The sequence below is a fragment of the Strongylocentrotus purpuratus genome, unplaced genomic scaffold (assembly GCF_000002235.5).
Source record: "Strongylocentrotus purpuratus isolate Spur 01 unplaced genomic scaffold, Spur_5.0 spur5_scaffold_21, whole genome shotgun sequence".
Lineage (NCBI taxonomy): Eukaryota > Metazoa > Echinodermata > Echinoidea > Camarodonta > Strongylocentrotidae > Strongylocentrotus > Strongylocentrotus purpuratus.
The window spans coordinates 12,551,151-12,568,842 of NW_022145607.1; the positions used below are offsets into that span (position 1 = coordinate 12,551,151).

Below are 17,692 nucleotides of genomic sequence, written 5' to 3' on the forward strand. Positions count from 1 at the left end.
TGTCATCTATAAACAACTACCGGTATACTGTTCTATAACTCTACATCATGATGTATACAACAGTATATACATATATTTATAGGGGGGTACATACTGAGCTAAGAATCAGAAGGACATTAACATAAATTGAATTTTCATTGTTTCACAATCAAAAATTTTCATTGTTTTACCTGTGAGACTTTCGCCTACTCGTTGCTGCAGGCATTGTCAGACTGACGTTTTATCGCCACTAGATGGGGTAGTACGATAGTCAGAGAGAATGGGAATGAACAGTGATGATAGGTTGAACTGCATGGCCCATGCCGCGGTTCAAATTAAGCAGATGGATCAGGGAGGGAGGCAGTGCATATATATCCAGAAGGAATGCGACCATGTGTGTTGGCTCTAACCGGTGTGTTGGCTCAGTCAGTAGAGCGTCCGCCTCACAACCGGGAGGTCGTGGGTTCAAAACCCGGCCGCGTCATACCAAAAGACGTTAAAAGACGGGAGTTGCTGCTACCTTGTTTGGCGTTCAACAATAAGGGATAGAGCAATGTCGATCTGGCGCTGCTCACACTATGAACATGACAGACAAAGAAAGCGGACAAAATATACAGTTCCTCAGTTACACAAAGGACCATCCCTTCACTGCTATTATGTAAAAATGTGTAGAACAGGTGTCACATACATATTCACCTTTTTACATAATAGCAGTGAAGGGATGTTCCTTTGTCTACCTGAGGAACTGTATATTTTGTCCGCTTTCTTTGTCTGTCATGTTCATAGTGTCAGTGGCTGAACATGAAAAAAAAAAAAGAATTTCCATTTTTGGTTTAACTTAATAAAATTTGGAGTGGACTTTTAAAGATTATTATTATTATTATTATTATTATGCCATGAACCGTGACATTGGCCAGTTTAGCCTATCATTACTCCCGGCCCCCCCACTCAGGTTTCAAAATGACCGCATGCGTGTTGCCAAAATGTCCTTTTCGTAACAAAAGAAAAAGGTCGAGCCGTATTGACTTTACACACCGGACTTTTGCTGAAAAGGGGGGGATGCTGAAAAAGGCTCGTATACAAAAGAAAAAGGTCGAGCCGTATTGACTTTACACACCGGACTTTTGCTGAAAAGGGGGGGTCGGTTGGAACACGCATATGCGTACCCTAAATAACACTGAGTGGGGGGGCCGGGTCATTACTGTACATGCATTCCCATTCTCTTGGACTATCGTACTACCCCAACTAGTGGCGATAAAACCATAGTCTGACGATGCATGCCTTGACTTGCGCTCCACAAATTGGTTTACCAATGAGTTAGCTTGCTTTCAAGAATATGAGCCAGAGTTTTTATCATGAGATAAAATCTTCATTAGTAACTAAATTCCCTTTTTATATTATTTAAACATCATTACATATACGTATAGAGTTCTTTTCTTTTATACACATCATTTTAAATCATGTTTGTGAAAGCAGGGATAATTTATAATTGACTGACAAGGTGGAACCAACATCATTTTCTGGGTGATTATACTTTCTCTGTGAAATTTCACCTCCAGTGCACTATAATAACTGATTTCAAGGCTATATTTAATGCACTAATTATCTTTTCATCCCACATTTTAGACACACTAAAAATTGACACAATTTTACTACAAAATTATTCCTCATGCATAGAAATCATTCAAATAGGCTCATTAATGAGGAGTTATAAACATAAATATTGAATACAATATCAAATTTGATCCTACAGTGTATCAGACTATGCCGTTGAATTAGATTACACATATAAATACAAATATACAATAAAAATAGAGTCTCAAGGTGACAGACATTAATGTACAAGTACTATACAATTCAGGGTTGGAATTCTGAAAATGATGTTATATCTTATGTTAGTTTTTTGTAAAAGATATTAATTGTCATAACAAACACAAATCAGGACAAGCCATTGGTTTAATACTGATCCTTTGAATGGCTTTTTTTTATAAATCAAAGGTTCAAAGAACAACATAGGAGCAACTGTACGAATGATCCATCATACCGGACAGTACAGAGCTGCATAAGCCTGACATCTAAAACCTGTAGCCGTAGTACTCTGTGTAACGGTAGTTCTGCGCTACCTCTAGGGCTTTGGACAGGTTGCGTGACTTGCGGGATTGGCGGGCCCTCTTCCTGGTCTCCAGGGCCCCGGCACGACTCATGGATCGGGTCTCGCGCAGAGTGGCATTCTTGGACTTCTTCCATCTAAAAAGAAAACAAAATCAAAACATCATTAATATACCCCTGATTTGGTATAGTGCTATGAACTCTTCATTCTCCATATATACCCTGGCCTGCCACATTATATTTTGTATTTACTTATTTATTCATGTATTTTTGTATTAATTTATGTAAAATCTTTAACCACAGGAGCCTGTTTAGTTACAAATATACAAAACTAAACAAATTCATGTGCATTAATTAAAATGAAATTAAAATGATTCTTGTTTTTCACAGGCTCTATAAAATGAAACCAAATATTTTGAGTACATTACACATATGCACTGTAAGTGTGACAAAACTTGACACTGGCAGTCCTGTTTGTTCCATCAATCAACCAAAGTCAGTAAAGAGTAATACTCTCTAGATTAGTTTAGATTACATTATTCCTTTTGGTGCAATATTAGAAGTAGATTTTTGACACATCTTTGTTATCAACTGAACACCTGATATTATTGACAAAGGCAAACTGAAAACATATAGCTGAGATTAACTTTATGTTTATCAATGTATATATATATTTTTTTTAAATTTCAAGGGGGAAAAACATCATTTGTTTCACACTGGCACTTCCAGAAAAACTTTTTTCATTCCATTTCAATTGGTCAAAAAGTCAAATATACAATCCAATCCACAGAGTATGTTGGATACCGCATTATTCTTATGGTAAGTGTTCACAATATAGCAAGAAACTCTCTCTTAAGGCTGTGGAAGGCTACGTCCTATTTCAACAAAGAGAAACTTGTGTCATAGAACCAGTCTACAGATGTTCCTTTGGCTATTCATCACCCTCCCCTACCCCCTCCCCTCCCCATTCTCAAGGTTATGTTTATTACAGATCCCTCATATGATGCAACTATTCCTCTTTCCTAAATATTTGTCTATGTGGGGAAAACTTTCAAGGGCGATTGTTACGCAGCCAATTCCTAATTATACTAACAAACTCTAAACCTCATTCCTAGACCCAACCCAATTCTAGTTAACAACCTACACCATACCCTTGACAAAACAAATATAATCAGATCATCACAATTATAAGTGGCCTTTAAGTGGCCTTGTAGAGGTATTGTGGTCGAAAGGATATGTCATCGGACTGTGAATCACAGGGTTCATGGTTCAAGTCCTGGGGCGCCACTAGAGTCCTTTGGCAAGACATTAATCTACATTTGCCACACTCAACCCAAGTGAGATAAATGGGTTCCTGGTAGGATTCTTCCTTGAAATGCACTGTGCGCTGATAACGGCTGCAGGAGCTCAGTTAATTAAAGGGAATAATTTCCAAAGCTCTTTGGAAGCGCATAGGGACGTTCTTTAATGTGATATACATGTATATGCGCTATACTCAGTTTGTCTAGCATTATTATTACAGACAGGTTTGAATCCATCAACCAATATTACTTACTCTTTGAAAGCTCTCTCACAATCTTCCCTGCTACGCATAAAGTACGCCTGTTTCTGTTCCTCGGACAACTGCTGTTTGACACTCGCTTCTGATTTTTTCTGCTCTTTCTTCCTGTCCAGCCAAGATTTAAAGGCCTCTTCTGACAACTTCTCCTCCTGTTGAAAAATAAAGCAAGTAGAAAGAGTCAACAAAATGAAAAAAAAACTCTAAAGCAGTCAACTAATAATCACACTATTTAAACAATATGATGTAACTGTTTACACTTAAATGGTCTTTCCATATTGATTCAATGTGGTCACCATTGTTATGACTCATAGTATTCAGGATTGTTGTGATGATTATACTTAACTATATGTGCAAAAATACACATCAATACACATTTGGTTCATTTCAACTTATGAAGATATGTTTGCTGCGTGTCAAAAGCCTTCCTATATTATATATATATATTTTATTCAGTTATCATGTACATGCACATCAAATGTGGGTCATTACGTTTTTCAAACATTCTATTCTGACAGTACAGTATTAGACTTTCCATGCACCATTTTCCTGAGTACAGTAACTATTTCATCTGATTAAAAATCTTCGACTGGATACAACTTGTTCTGCATAAAACTACAAATGGAGAAAGATATTTGAAGAATAGAAAGTTGCTGGTTGATTGGAAGCTTACCGTATTTTCATGTTCTGCCTTTTTCCTCTCCCTCTCCTCCCTTTTCTGTTGAGCAACCTCTTCCTTCTTTCTCTCCACCCATGCCTTGAAGACAGCTTCGGACATCTCCTCTTTCTCCCTCTTCTCCTGCTCCTCTCTCTCCTTCTCCTCCCTCATCCTCTGCGTCTTTAGGCGAGCCTGCTCCCGTCTGAACTCCTTCTGCTCCGGCGTCATTCCATACTTGGAGCGAGAGTTCCCAAATGGCTCGTCGTAGATGGCTCCAGGTCGATCCTGTCTATCGTACTCCTTATGAGTTTTGGCAGACATGGCTCGTCGGGGTGATGGCTTCTGGTTACCGGCCCTTGCCCCGCCTCCGGTAGCCGTTGCTGGGCGTGGTTTCTGAGGGGGCTTGGGCTGTACTAGCGGTAGCTCGGAACCACTCCTGTTTGATTGTGACTGGCTCTCCTGTAGTCCAAGGAACATCTGCCTCTCCTCCGCACTGAGATCATTGACATGCACTTGATCAAATTTCCCACCGCGTTCAACAAGCACATATTCATCTTCCCCTTCTCCATTTGTTGCGCTTGTTTCTTCTCCCTGGCCAGAATTTCGGCTTAACAACCTATCATTCTGCACCTTAGGCCTCAGAGTTAATCTCTCCACTTCCAAATCATTAGGATCACTGCTGCTACTGGCATTAACACCTCCACTTCCAGAAAAGTTGACGGAACCATCAACCGCATCCGATGAGGATGCATCCTTGTGATTGTCCCGAGGAGCGGCACCATCCTCTGAGCTTTCATTACTAGGAACAACCTTACTTTGTTCAGTAACAGTGTTTGTATCACTTGGCTTGCCTGAACCAACCTCAGTCCTATTAGGGAGAGACTCTGAAGGACTAGGCGACACCAACTCTACATCCTCTTGCCCACTACTACTACCATGGCGCTTCTGGACATCACTTCCTTCTTGCCCCTGCTCAGTTCCTGCACCCCCTTTCACCCCATTTTCTGGGTTACCCCAGCCTTCCCTCACCCCTTGTTGGGGCGGAGCATCCACCCCAATACCCTTCCCAGGCACTGCTTCTCCACCCTCTTTGCCTTCTCCTCCTTCCACTTCCTCTCCCTCTCTCGTCTCCTCCTCCTCCGGATAATCCGCAGGTGGTACAGCCATGCTGATCACATTCTCTGGAAATTGGACCTTCCTGTTTTTCTTCTCCTCGATGGGACCCTCCTTGGCTAACTCCTCGTTGAGTTTCTTGACACGAGCAGCGATGTCGTATTCCGGAGTCATGTCGTCTGGAGAGGTGGAGTCCATCTCCAGTTCCTCTCTGAGTTTCCTCAGCTCTTCATCAATTTGTCTCTGCTGAGCATCCAGTCTGTCCTCTTTATCATCAGGTTTCTGTTCAAATATTTAAAAGAATACAGTTGTCAATTTGAGTTTAATCAACTACTTAAAGGTAAAGACCAGTATTGGAAACGCCCCAATTTCAAAAAATGAAATGGAAGTTCTCATTACCGATCATGTGAAAGAATATGTTTTGACTAATACATGATGATAAAAAATTTGCCGGGAAACCGCCTACTAATTCATATATTTGGTAAATTTGTTTCTCTCATGGTCTGTGAGAGATATAGGGTAGTCCCATATACATCTTTCTGTGTATAGTGCTTGTAACTTTACGAAGAATGGGCCAAATTTCTTATCATTTTGATGATTCCAGAACCTTGCAGATGCTAGATGCTAGATGATCAACCTTTTCTGATCGATTCCACAACGTTTCTTTCACAATGCAATCGCATGACCATAACTGGTCTTTACCTTTAACAACATTATACAAATTCATGACATAAGACATGTATGGTAACTTCATAACTGTTTTTTTTTAATGCAATACACGTGTAAAAAGTCATTAGCATTACAACATTTCTTATCCTTATTTTTGTCATACTTCCACTGACCTAATCCGCTCATTTTCTACTTCTATGCCAGGGTTTTTCTTCCCCTTTAAAGGGATCGTTTAACAATGTTAAATCTGAGATACACGGCCATACGTGTTTAGTGTCTTTAATATGGTGTAATATTGAAGCCCTAAAAAAATTGCGCTTCAAAATGATCAAGAAGTGCCTCAAAAAAGTAAAAATCTTTGAGTGACCGGTTTTACCATACTCGTTTTCCCCAATAGACTGTAGTGTTATGAAAACCGTCAGGCGAACGGTTTTCAAAATTTGTAATTCCAATCATAAATATCTTGATAATCAGACAGGCGATCGGCTTGTAAAAGTCATGGGGTTCCTGACTGACCTAAAGGTTTATAATTATCATTGCATCATGAGCTAAATCCAGAATTTTGTTTCAGAATCTGAGACAAAGTTACCGGATCCCTTTAAGGAAAATCTAATGCAAAGGCACACATAACGTTCAAACGTGTTACTATTAATTAAAACTTCAAGCGTGATCAATTAAATGTCAGAGATTACAGTAAACTTCCTCTTTTAACGCATTTCACCTTCTAGAATAAAATTCCACAAGAGTAAAAAAAAAACATCAATTTACCTTCTTGCAAGGGTGTTGTCATATCAACTCATGAACACTCTACATAATTTTGTTTATCTTTTTCACTGTCCTTATAAAGCTCCCAAAATACATACACAAAATACAGCATACAGAATTGAGATTGTAAGCAGTGATACTGAAGCAAAAGAGAGGCTGTTAATTCATCAAAATTAATGTGTCCATGCACTAATCGAGATGAAGAAAAAATATGAATTTAAAATCGATTTGGCCTACGCTCCAGAACAGTTCCTAATCAAGAAAAGGGATCTCTTCACTATACAAAGCTTGATTGATATTGCACTATTGTATCCACCATGGATGAGGGATGGTGGGGTGACGATGAAATTGCTCGCCATTACACTGTAGGCATTAAACCATATCTGGGATCTAAATTAATATACCCTAATGCTGTCATGGCATTGCTATGGCAACCTGCATGGGAGCATGCACCGTCGGAGAGAGCAAATATGAAGCAGACATATTTTGGTACGTGTTTTCAGTCATGACAGCGTGAAGGAAAATACTCTCTTCACCAGCTGTTGGTGTTGGCTAATAGGTGTGTTAAGTGCTTCATATTCAGGAAGCTTTTGAGCCAGTCAGTTAGAACAAAGTCAATACCCTTTCTTTCTATTTTCAGACAGCTATATGCGCTTTGTACATTTGAAAAACACAATAATATCATGGCTAGTTGGCTACCATTCTACAATGTATGTGTTGAGTTAAAAAGTAAGAATTCAAATTATGAATGATACTATATGCCATAGAACCAAATAAAAATATATCCAAATATCTTTTGATTATTTAGCATGCCTCTATACATTGTACAATCTACATTGCAACATTGATTAACTTAATTGCTGTATGTTTTTGTGTACTGTATTTGTGTAAATTAACATTGTACAAGTGTCTGATTATTCTGAGTATGACAATGCTTAGAGTACAATACCCAAATAAAACTAAATTGATATTGAATCATTAATAATTACATATGCATGTCCTCTGTAATGTATTAGCAACAGAATCATAATTGTAGTAGCTTAATTTTATACCTGTTTTTTAAACCATTGGAGAGAAAAACAATCATCAACATTCTATCCTCGCATTTTGAAAATGAACCATGAACTTTGAGTGTACTAACAGTTCCTACGGCAACAATATCAAGTACAGTGAAAACTAGCTGGCTTTGAGGGAAAAATTAAGAAGTGGTCTTTATAGGCAGGTGGTCTTTATGTATACAGGTTGCTTTAGTACATGTTTCAATGAGAAACCATATTCAAGGGAAACAAAAAGTGTGGTCTTTATAGAGACAGGTGGTCGCTAAAGCAGGTTTTGCTGCACTATAACATGTTTCTCAACTGAAATAAAACTCAGTAAATGTCCTTGACTATTTACATACATGAGTTATATATTTCCCCTAGCTGCCTCCATAAACCAACAGAGCTACAGTACCTCAGAGTCAATACAAATAATTCAAAATCATTCATTGTCTGACGCAACTATTGAGTGTGGGATTAAAAGCCTGTTTGCAGACGCTATACAAAGGGGGGCTTTTAGAAGCATGGTGATCGCTTGTGGTTCTTCCTCAAATACTAGCTATTACAGTTTACTAATACTAGACAAAGTTGACGACTAATTTACATGCATGACACAATGCTGAGTCATATATTATACAGTAAGGTTGCATGCATCCATGCAGTACCATTTTCTAAGAAAATCACTAGGCTGAGGTCGATCTGCATTCTACTTCCTACTAACTTACTTTATACTCAATAATAATTGGTCTAATACTGATCTGCATGTACACTGAGTTATTAAAGTGACTTCATATGTGACCGTATACTAGACCAACACAGGATTAAAAAAGTTAAAGTTTGTCTGCATAAACCCTACATCAAAGTTTTGACAATTTCAGGGTCCAGACTTAGATTTTGGGCGCACATACTTGGTACTTGTTTGGGTTACCCCTTTGGCAGCTCACTCAGGAAGCTATACTGGGATGGTGACCTGGGTACCAATTAGTGTCGAACCCTTGCATGATATATGCCATGGAATTCATTCTACAACCATGCATCAACTAAATGTAACTTCTAAACTACTTTTCTGCCAGTAATATGGAAAATAAGCATTCAATATGTGACAATTTCTGAAGTCATTGATTGTTACATGTATATGGTACACTGTATGCAGGGGCATTTTATAAACTTTCTTATATACCGGTATTGTTTGTCCATATACATGTACATGTATAATACTTCACTTTATATTAATAAGTCAAGTTAAGTCATGTTCATATCACTAAGCATACCAGTGCTGCCAATTTGAAGACTGCAATACGGACGTACATTATAGAGGTGTCGTGGACGAGTGGATATGTCATCGGACTGTGGATCCCAAGGTCCGCGGTTCAAGTCCCACCGCGGCACTAATGTCAATTGGCAAGACATTGATCTACATTTGCCATCCAACCAGGTGTATGGGTACCCGGTAGGATGCGAAAGCTAATGTGCTTAGACTAGCAAGTGTGCGCTTGTAAAAATGATGCACTGGCTGGAATGCTCCCCAGGGAGTGGAAAATGTGCAAACATTGTGTACGGGTAAGCCTGAATCCGATAATGGGGGTAATAATATGATTGTAGGGCCCTCAGGGAGAACAGTGTGAATCGAGGCTACCCTGGGTAAACAAGACATATATTATTAATATAAAGAAAATTTGTATCCTGAATGGGTAAATCGATCCATCAAAGCTACAAGAAAAATGCTGGAGAGCAACTTTAAAACACCCCAGCACAGAAGTTGACCAGACATTCATAGATTAACCGACACTACACCAATGAAGCTACATGTACAAATCTAAAGACTTGTAAGTTTTGTACATGTAGGTTTACACTTACGGTACCCTAATCCTAACCCTAAATCTAGCCCTACCCCTACTGTATCTCTATTACTCTAGGTGTTGGACGTTCATGTTCCTATTCTAAACTTAAGTCGCAAAATGTATTTTATCATCTTGATTTTGAAAAGCAGACCCCTTTGAAAATAACAGCTTGTTTTTGAGAAGGTTCAATGCACAGACTGAGTGGAAAAATACATGAGTGAATGAAGGACTGATTCTCACCTCTCCTTTTCCGACATCTTCCAACTCCTTGTCTATCAGTCGTTCCAGCTCTTCCTCGGTCTGTGGCTCTCCTGGACGACTCGACTCAGCATCCATCAGATCATCGTTGGATCCTGGTACGCTAGGAGTCCCAGATCTCTCCTCTCCGGTTTCATCCATTATTTATTATGCATGCAGCTACAGTCAAGCATTCAAATATTATAGAATTTGACCATCCTTCAGCAAACGAGAAAAGTGATCGGTATAGATGTCCATTTAATACCATGTATAAATGTACAGTATACTATTAGATTCTGGGAAAGAAAATGAAAGTAAAATAAATCAGAAATAAAGCCTATATACATTTACAAGTAGACATGATACATTTACACGTTTAATGACAACATGTACTATAAATCATCGCAGTATAGTATAGGTCTGTAATGAGAATTGTTTTGGGGGGAGGGGGTATGAGAGTTTCAAGATATTTTACATTATTACCCGTATCAGACATCTGAGCTGGTCATTTACAAAACCGTATTGCCCTAGTTTTCACTTGCAGTGGGAACGGAGGGGTATATTCTTTGTATTTTCCTTGGTCTCCCTGCCCGTATAGACTTTGCGTGTAGAGACGAGTGAAAATATAGTCTCGTATTGACCGGGCCGTATTGTGTCATTTACATTGCGCATCTATTAAACCTGCGCACTTTGCGCACACTCTATTGTGACGTAAAAATCACACTAAAGGCACACTGTTTGTAGTGTATCGAAAATTTCGTCAAGCACTGCTGGTTGACAAAGTTTGTTCAGTTCTTTGAGACAGTCATGGTTGATTTATGTATTTGCTCTAGATGTCTGATAGTTTGGATAACAATACAAATATTGACTGGCTTAACTTTCGGTAGATACCATTATATTGCCCTCACAAGACCCATATTGCCCTCGTCTTTGACTCGGGGCAATATGAGTCTAGTCTGGACAATATCCCTCAAGGCCAGTCAATATTTAAGTAATATTGACTGCCTTCTGGGCAATACGACATATACGTGAATTACGACAAGTCGTATTGCCCTGAATTACATGTAGGCAGTCAATATTACTATTATTAACCACATCAGACATCTAGCTGAGCAAACAAGAAACTTTTACTATGTTATACTCTTAAATTATGTAGGCTACACAGGGCTTCCTAGAATTAGAAGTTGCAAAAACATTGTCAAACCAGCACTGTTCATCCAGTGTTTGACAGATTTTCGATACACTGCAAACAGTTTGCCTAGGGTGTGATTGTCACGTCACAATAGAGTTCGCGCAAAGTGCGCATTTTCTTATACACGATGCGCGATGTAAATTACAGTAGCTGATGCGCGATGTAAATTACAACTGGCTCTATATTATTGCTCACTAGTTAAACACGCATTTTGCCTTTGACTTTTCAGAGCGGCTAAAATATTTGTTCATTGGTTTACTGTATAACTATATTGACCGGCAAATTACACACAAATCCCATTGACTTTTCTGAGCGGGCTCAAATATTTGTTCATTGGTTTACTGTATAACTATATTGACCGGCAAATTACACACAAAATCCCATTGACTTTTCTGAGCGGGCTAAAATATTGTAATTTTGTTGGCTTATCCATCAAACCTTGAGGGCAATATAACATTTAAAAATTGCCCTGCTCAGATGTCTGATACGGTTAATAATATATAATATTCCACTCGCACAACAATTCTAGTTGATACAAGTAACTCGACACTCTGGATCAATATTTATTGATTCTTAAAATCCAGCCTGAAGCTTGCACATTGGCAGTCGCAAAGTAAAAGAATATCAAACTTATTACATGTGAGTTTTATGACATTTCTTCCTATATTTTTGTCCTCAAAATATTGCTTTCACCTGTATTCACCTGTCTTTTCGGGCTCCTTAGTAAGACAAAGTTGGATTTTTTTTATCAGACTTTCTGAAATCAAGGCCATAAAATGTGTTTGTATCAATACCAGTTATTAATTCAGAACCACAATAGACCGGTGTACTATATTTGATGCACCAGTAAACAAAGGTCGTACTTGACAACCTGAGAAAATCTAAGGAAATCAAAATTAAAAGCATAATCTGAAGAAACACATTTAAAAAAAATATTTTTTCAAATACATTTGACATCTTTTAACTACTGTAACATGTACATGCACCTATTTGTAGTAGAGATTTATATGTATTGTGTACGTACAAGTATACATGTACAGTACATACATGTACATTTACACTGTACATGTGCAGTTGTACATGTATGACATGTAGTTTTGTATAAGAGCATTGAATAAAGCCAAAACAATCCTGCTATGATTGCTACAGTACATTGTAAATATCGCACATTAGCTCATCAATTCAGCAAATGAAGACAGACCATAGAAAAATCTAAAAATAACTGCTATTAAAGGTTTTATACATGCGTATGTCCCATTTGCAGCTAGGCCCAAAAAATGAAAATGTTAAATTCCAACGGCATTTGAAAGACAATACTAATTTAGAACTTTACTCAGAATGAAAGGGCTTGAAAAGGGTCTTCAGTGGGAAAATAATGACCATTAGTCGCTGCACAATACAGTTGCATACCGATGGTGGGGTGCGGGCTGGACTAGGCAAATTCATGCAAAAAAATATATTAAAAAAATTGACTTGAAAACACATCAGACAATTAGTCTGAACTGAGTCAGGAGCAGATTTGAAGAAATTATATTTTTAAATGTTGTAAAACCAAAGATTTAAGAAGAAAACTGACCAAGTATCTGTACTAAAAATCGTACATGTAAAATTGGTCGTACACATTCGACAGCTGAAAATGACGCGCACGGTTGCGTTACGTGCGTTCTCGAATCCAAAATCATACCTCACACACACACACTCTCGCCATAACCGCGAATGGTCCGTCGTGGGGAGCTAGCCGGCTGAGAGTTTGCAGCGATACCAACGCAGCTTCGGAGCTCTGCAGCGCGCCATATTAGCGGGACTCGGAAAGGTTCGTGGTGGGAAGGCAGCGGCCTAACTTTTTGCCCAAACAACGCTAGATCGGCTGCTGGCAAAATGAAAATAACTACGATCGAGAACATCGTCGGTTTCTTAACTTTTCAGTGAGATAATTCTGAATTCTAATTGAGACTATATAATAAATTAAATCGACAAAGAAACCTCGGTAGAACTCTTATAACTGTACAAAAGCTTGTTTATTTCTTCATTTGACATTTTGTTTTCGACCATTTTTTCGTGCGCGAGTCAATGCAAACTATGTATTACCAAACTTTCAACACGCAAGGAACGGGGAACACTCGCGGACCTCATATCAAATTCGTTGCAAAAAAAAATTCAAGGGTGATTTTGAAGCAGTGAAGAATATTGGCGCTGCAATGCGCAGAAATATACTTGAAAGAAACTTAAAAAATCATACCTGAATTTTCAGAAAATCGTATTTGTATCTAGTGTACCTAGATGTGACTTGTTTATAACTCAGATTTTATGAAGATTTGTCGGGAAAAAATGTCAATTTTTTCCGTTTGGTGGTCATTTCTAGGCTAATATTTTAAAAGTTACTTCAGTAATGGTCCCGATGTTTCTTTCATCATACTCGCATGTTATTTCTACATAGATTAAACATAGATCTAGGATGGTTAAGGGTAAGAACGGATAACATTATAAAAAAAGATATATCCTTCCAACCTCCCATATCCAAGTTTTGGGCTGATTATTGCCGACCCACCGCAGCAAGGCCATTCAGATTTTCGTACGCGACCGAAGCGCCCTCTAGTGCCCCATGAATGTGCCTAGCTGGACTGAACTTATCGACTGTCGTAATCTCAGAGCCTCATTAAATTCATGTGAGTAATTCTACGGTCGCTAACATCACGCGCACATGCGCGCCCGCACCCCACTGTCGGTACTGTATGCAATTGTATTGTGCAGCAGTTTGTCGTGAATCCTGTGAGAAAGTGTGTATTATAAGTCTTTGTTTTTAGGAAAAATACTCCAAAAAAGATAAGAAAATTGAAACAAAACAGGTAATAAAACCGAACAAGTTTTAAATCATGACCATTATTTGAACAATCGATTAAGATTTAGTTGATTGGTATGTTTAAGTAGGGTATCTCCACGCCAGAGTTATGGGTCAAGTATGGATTATCAAAATGATTATGATTCTGAATTAGGCCTAGAGTCTATAGAGTCTAGCGCCAGTAATCAGTAACTAGATCAGACTAGGGTCTAGCGCCAAAATTTGTTCTCTGATCCGAGATAACTCAGAATGTTGACATTTAAATAAATCCATTCATAACAAAATGCAGGTGAAATTAATCCATTCTTAACAAAAAAACAGGTAAAATAATTTGACTATTTACTTCATTATAGCAGCAGCAATGCAATGACCAATGCAATATGTGTCAATCCTTATTAGCGCGTGTGCGCAAAGAAAAACTGCGGATAAAACTGTTGACCATACACAGAAACTAGCGTGTGGGACATATTTGTTTAACTTCTTTGCATGGGATAATATTACAATTTTTATTCCGAAATGCATCGAATTATGACATAAAATAATAACAAACATATTCTATTTTCACCTTTTAATGACTTCCAAGTAATTTATCCTGTTAATACCTGAATAAACGGTGAGAAATCGAATGAAACTTTTTCCCCATTTAGACGAGTTTCCATTCGCTCACACTCTTTTGGTATCTATGCGGTTTGCGTATATTGTTTATGGAGCAACCATCATAGCTAGATATGGGAGGAGCCTAAAAGGGGGCGAATAAAATTCCATCAATCAATTAGCAGATTAGTATATTTTTCCAGACCAAATATATATCTATGACTAGTAAAATTATTAAAAATTCCTCAAATATAGAAAATATGTTATTTGTGTTAAAATAATTATACAAAATATAATTTGAACATTAAAGTCTTTCTAATAATCATTTTGGGACGATTTGGTTGGCAAAATCTGATCAACGTCAATATGTATGATTTGATGGGCTTTGAATTAGACTAGTTATTAGAAGGCCAACTTCCTATTCAAAGTGCTTTTACATAGTTGGCGACCAAAAAGGACAAACTGGATTTATCATTGCATCTTTATGCTACTGTGATACAAAAAAATATCTCTGTTTTCTAAGATATATATATGCATCTGATATTCTCTTCTATTATTTTATTCTCAGAAATTGCTTCAGATAAAGAAATAAAAACTCATGTTGATATTGTTATCATCATAATCACCATCATCACCGTCTAATAATTTCGTCATCATAATGATGATCATAATAATCCCCCTCCTCATTATTATTATTATCATCATCATTATTATCTTATTATTGTCATCATTATTATAAGTATAGTATTTTTACCATTATTATCATCTTTACTATACTTCTAGTAGGCCTATTACTACAATTTATTCGGTGCCAGGTAAAAATGTCAGAGGTAAAAATGTCAGAGGAAAAAATGTCAGAGGTAAAAATGTCAGAGGTAAAAATGTCAGAGGTAAAAATGTCAGAGGTAAAAATGTCAGAGGTAAAAATGTCAGAGGTAAAAATGTCAGAGGTAAAAATGTCAGAGGTACAAACAAAATAAATGAGTGCCGTCATAATATCTTAGCACTTTTATCACACAGAATGTCGAGACGTACAGCTACTGCATGGGCTAGTCTATTATATTCCTTTCTTCCATAATGCATTTAAAGATAAAGTTGAGTCTTGTTTTGCGATTGCATTGTGAAAGAAACGGTGTGGAAGCATTCAGAAAAGGTTGATCATCTAGCATAAACTTGTAAGTATTGGTGTGTAGTGCAAGGTTTTGTAGTCAACAAAATGAAAAAAAAATTGGCCAAGTCTTGGTAAAGTAACAAGCACTGTACACAGAAAGATATTGATATGGGACTAAACAAACATATGGCATACAAATCGGGCCTCATTTTAAAGCTGTTACTTGTCATATATGGGATATGAAGTAATTTGAAATAGATTTTAAGGGAATAACTTGTTTCTTTGATGTTCTTCCATACTTGCATAATAAGAATGATAACAAACGCTTACACATTATTGTTCACCTTTCCCCAGAACTCAACCTTCTCTTTAATTGATGTAACATGGGCGGCTTTCTGTTTTGTATCGGAGTAACAAAGCTGCTTATTGATTTTCTCCCAGACTATTTTATACCGCAATAGTAATCGACAATATTTTATTGCAACGCGCGCACTTCGGGAATGTGATGGTGCGGTTAGCATTTAAAACATGGCTTTCTGCTTTGTTTCAGAGTATTTAAATACCAAGCCCACAAGAAAGTGGAATTGTCGGAAATATGTATTTATTGGGAATTACATATAATAATAGTCATTGCCACGCAGTTGAAATGTCCAACAATCCTTCAAAAGTGAAGGAGAAGTGGGGGGGGGGGGGGGAGGTTCATATATATCTGACCCTATTGTGGGGGCTGTACTGACTTTTCTTTTTATTTAATGATTACACCATGGAGCGACAACTCAGCCTATAAAACATGGCCAAACTTCTCGATTTTAGAAATATTTTTCCCCAGAAGTTTGCTCAGTGTACCAGTACCATTTGCTTATACAAAAGCATAATAATTATATCGGTATATAAATATTGAATAAGGCAGACTAATGGGACATGCATGGTTGCATCTTCGAGTTTTACGCCTTGCAAGAAATCATCAGACAACTGATAGCATTCTTCAAAGTACATGATTCCTACAACCTTGGTACAAATATGCTCAAAATAAGACTGAACTAATACAATACAATAAGACTAATACAATACCTGAATACAATACAATAAGAATTACTCATGACTTGAGTAAGTCTTATTGTAGGGGTATTTGTACCAAGGTTGTAGGATAATCATGAACTTTTAAGAATGCTATCACACTGTGAAAAAAATGGGCAATATTTTTCAACACTTTGCCTAACGTTGTGCCAATAGTCAACCCAACCATCTATTGGGCAATATTTTTGTATTTTTCCCAACAGCTGGTCACGATTTTCCCAACAAGTGGGCTACCGTAGTCGGGCAGTTGAAGGGTCATATATTTGCCCAAATTTTGGTCAAAATACGAAAGAATTATGCACGTGTGAAGTAGAGTACTTACGTTTACCAATACCACTAGGCAAAATATTGCCCAATAGATGGTTGGGTTGACTATTGGCACAACGTTGGGCAAAGTGTTGAAATAATATTGCCCAAATTTTTCACAGTGCAGTTGCCTAATGATTGCTTGCAAGGCGCGAAACTCAGAGTAGAAACCATGTCCCATTATAGTCTGCCTGCTCTGCCTAGGCATTGACCACTGTTCGGAAGGATAAAAAGCAAAGCATATAATATAATAGGAAGGGGATAGCAGCCGGGTCACAGTGCCCCAGAAGAAGAATACCCTCCCCCCCCCCCCCTCCCCTCCCGTCTTCCTTCGGCAATATTCGGGCAAAAAAGTCACAATTTAGGGCCGAAAGGTAAATAAATTTAAACTGGGAAAGTGGAAAATAAAGCAGCGGTGAAATAACGACTGCAGAATATCCCTCGCTGTTCTTTTTCGATAAGCCTAATATATAACCAGGGTGTAACCATAACAAACTTGTCACATGCGTTTGTTTTTATTTTATACCTCTGACATTTTTACCTCTGACATTTTTACCTCTGACATTTTTACCTCTGACATTTTTACCTCTGACATTTTTTCCTCTGA

The 17,692-nt window shown here is 37.8% G+C and overlaps 1 protein-coding gene across 2 annotated transcripts; it reads right to left on the reverse strand.

Annotated features, from left to right (window-relative positions):
- Positions 1 to 1,182: 1,182 nt before the first annotated feature.
- LOC576738 (coiled-coil domain-containing protein 181) lies at positions 1,183 to 14,709 on the reverse strand. Of its 2 annotated transcripts, none has more exons than XM_030994952.1 (5): positions 14,563 to 14,709; positions 9,970 to 10,185; positions 4,320 to 5,699; positions 3,644 to 3,798; positions 1,183 to 2,226 (listed from the first exon to the last, which is right to left on the reverse strand). In XM_030994952.1, the coding sequence occupies exons 2-5, from the start codon at positions 10,126 to 10,128 to the stop codon at positions 2,055 to 2,057; spliced, it is 1,866 nt and encodes a 621-aa protein (XP_030850812.1). In that variant the 5' UTR covers positions 10,129 to 10,185; positions 14,563 to 14,709; the 3' UTR covers positions 1,183 to 2,054. The 2 variants fall into 2 exon arrangements, with proteins under 2 accessions (XP_030850812.1, XP_030850811.1); XM_030994951.1 differs by having other exon boundaries at positions 9,970 to 10,262.
- Between the last annotated feature and the right edge of the window lie 2,983 nt (positions 14,710 to 17,692).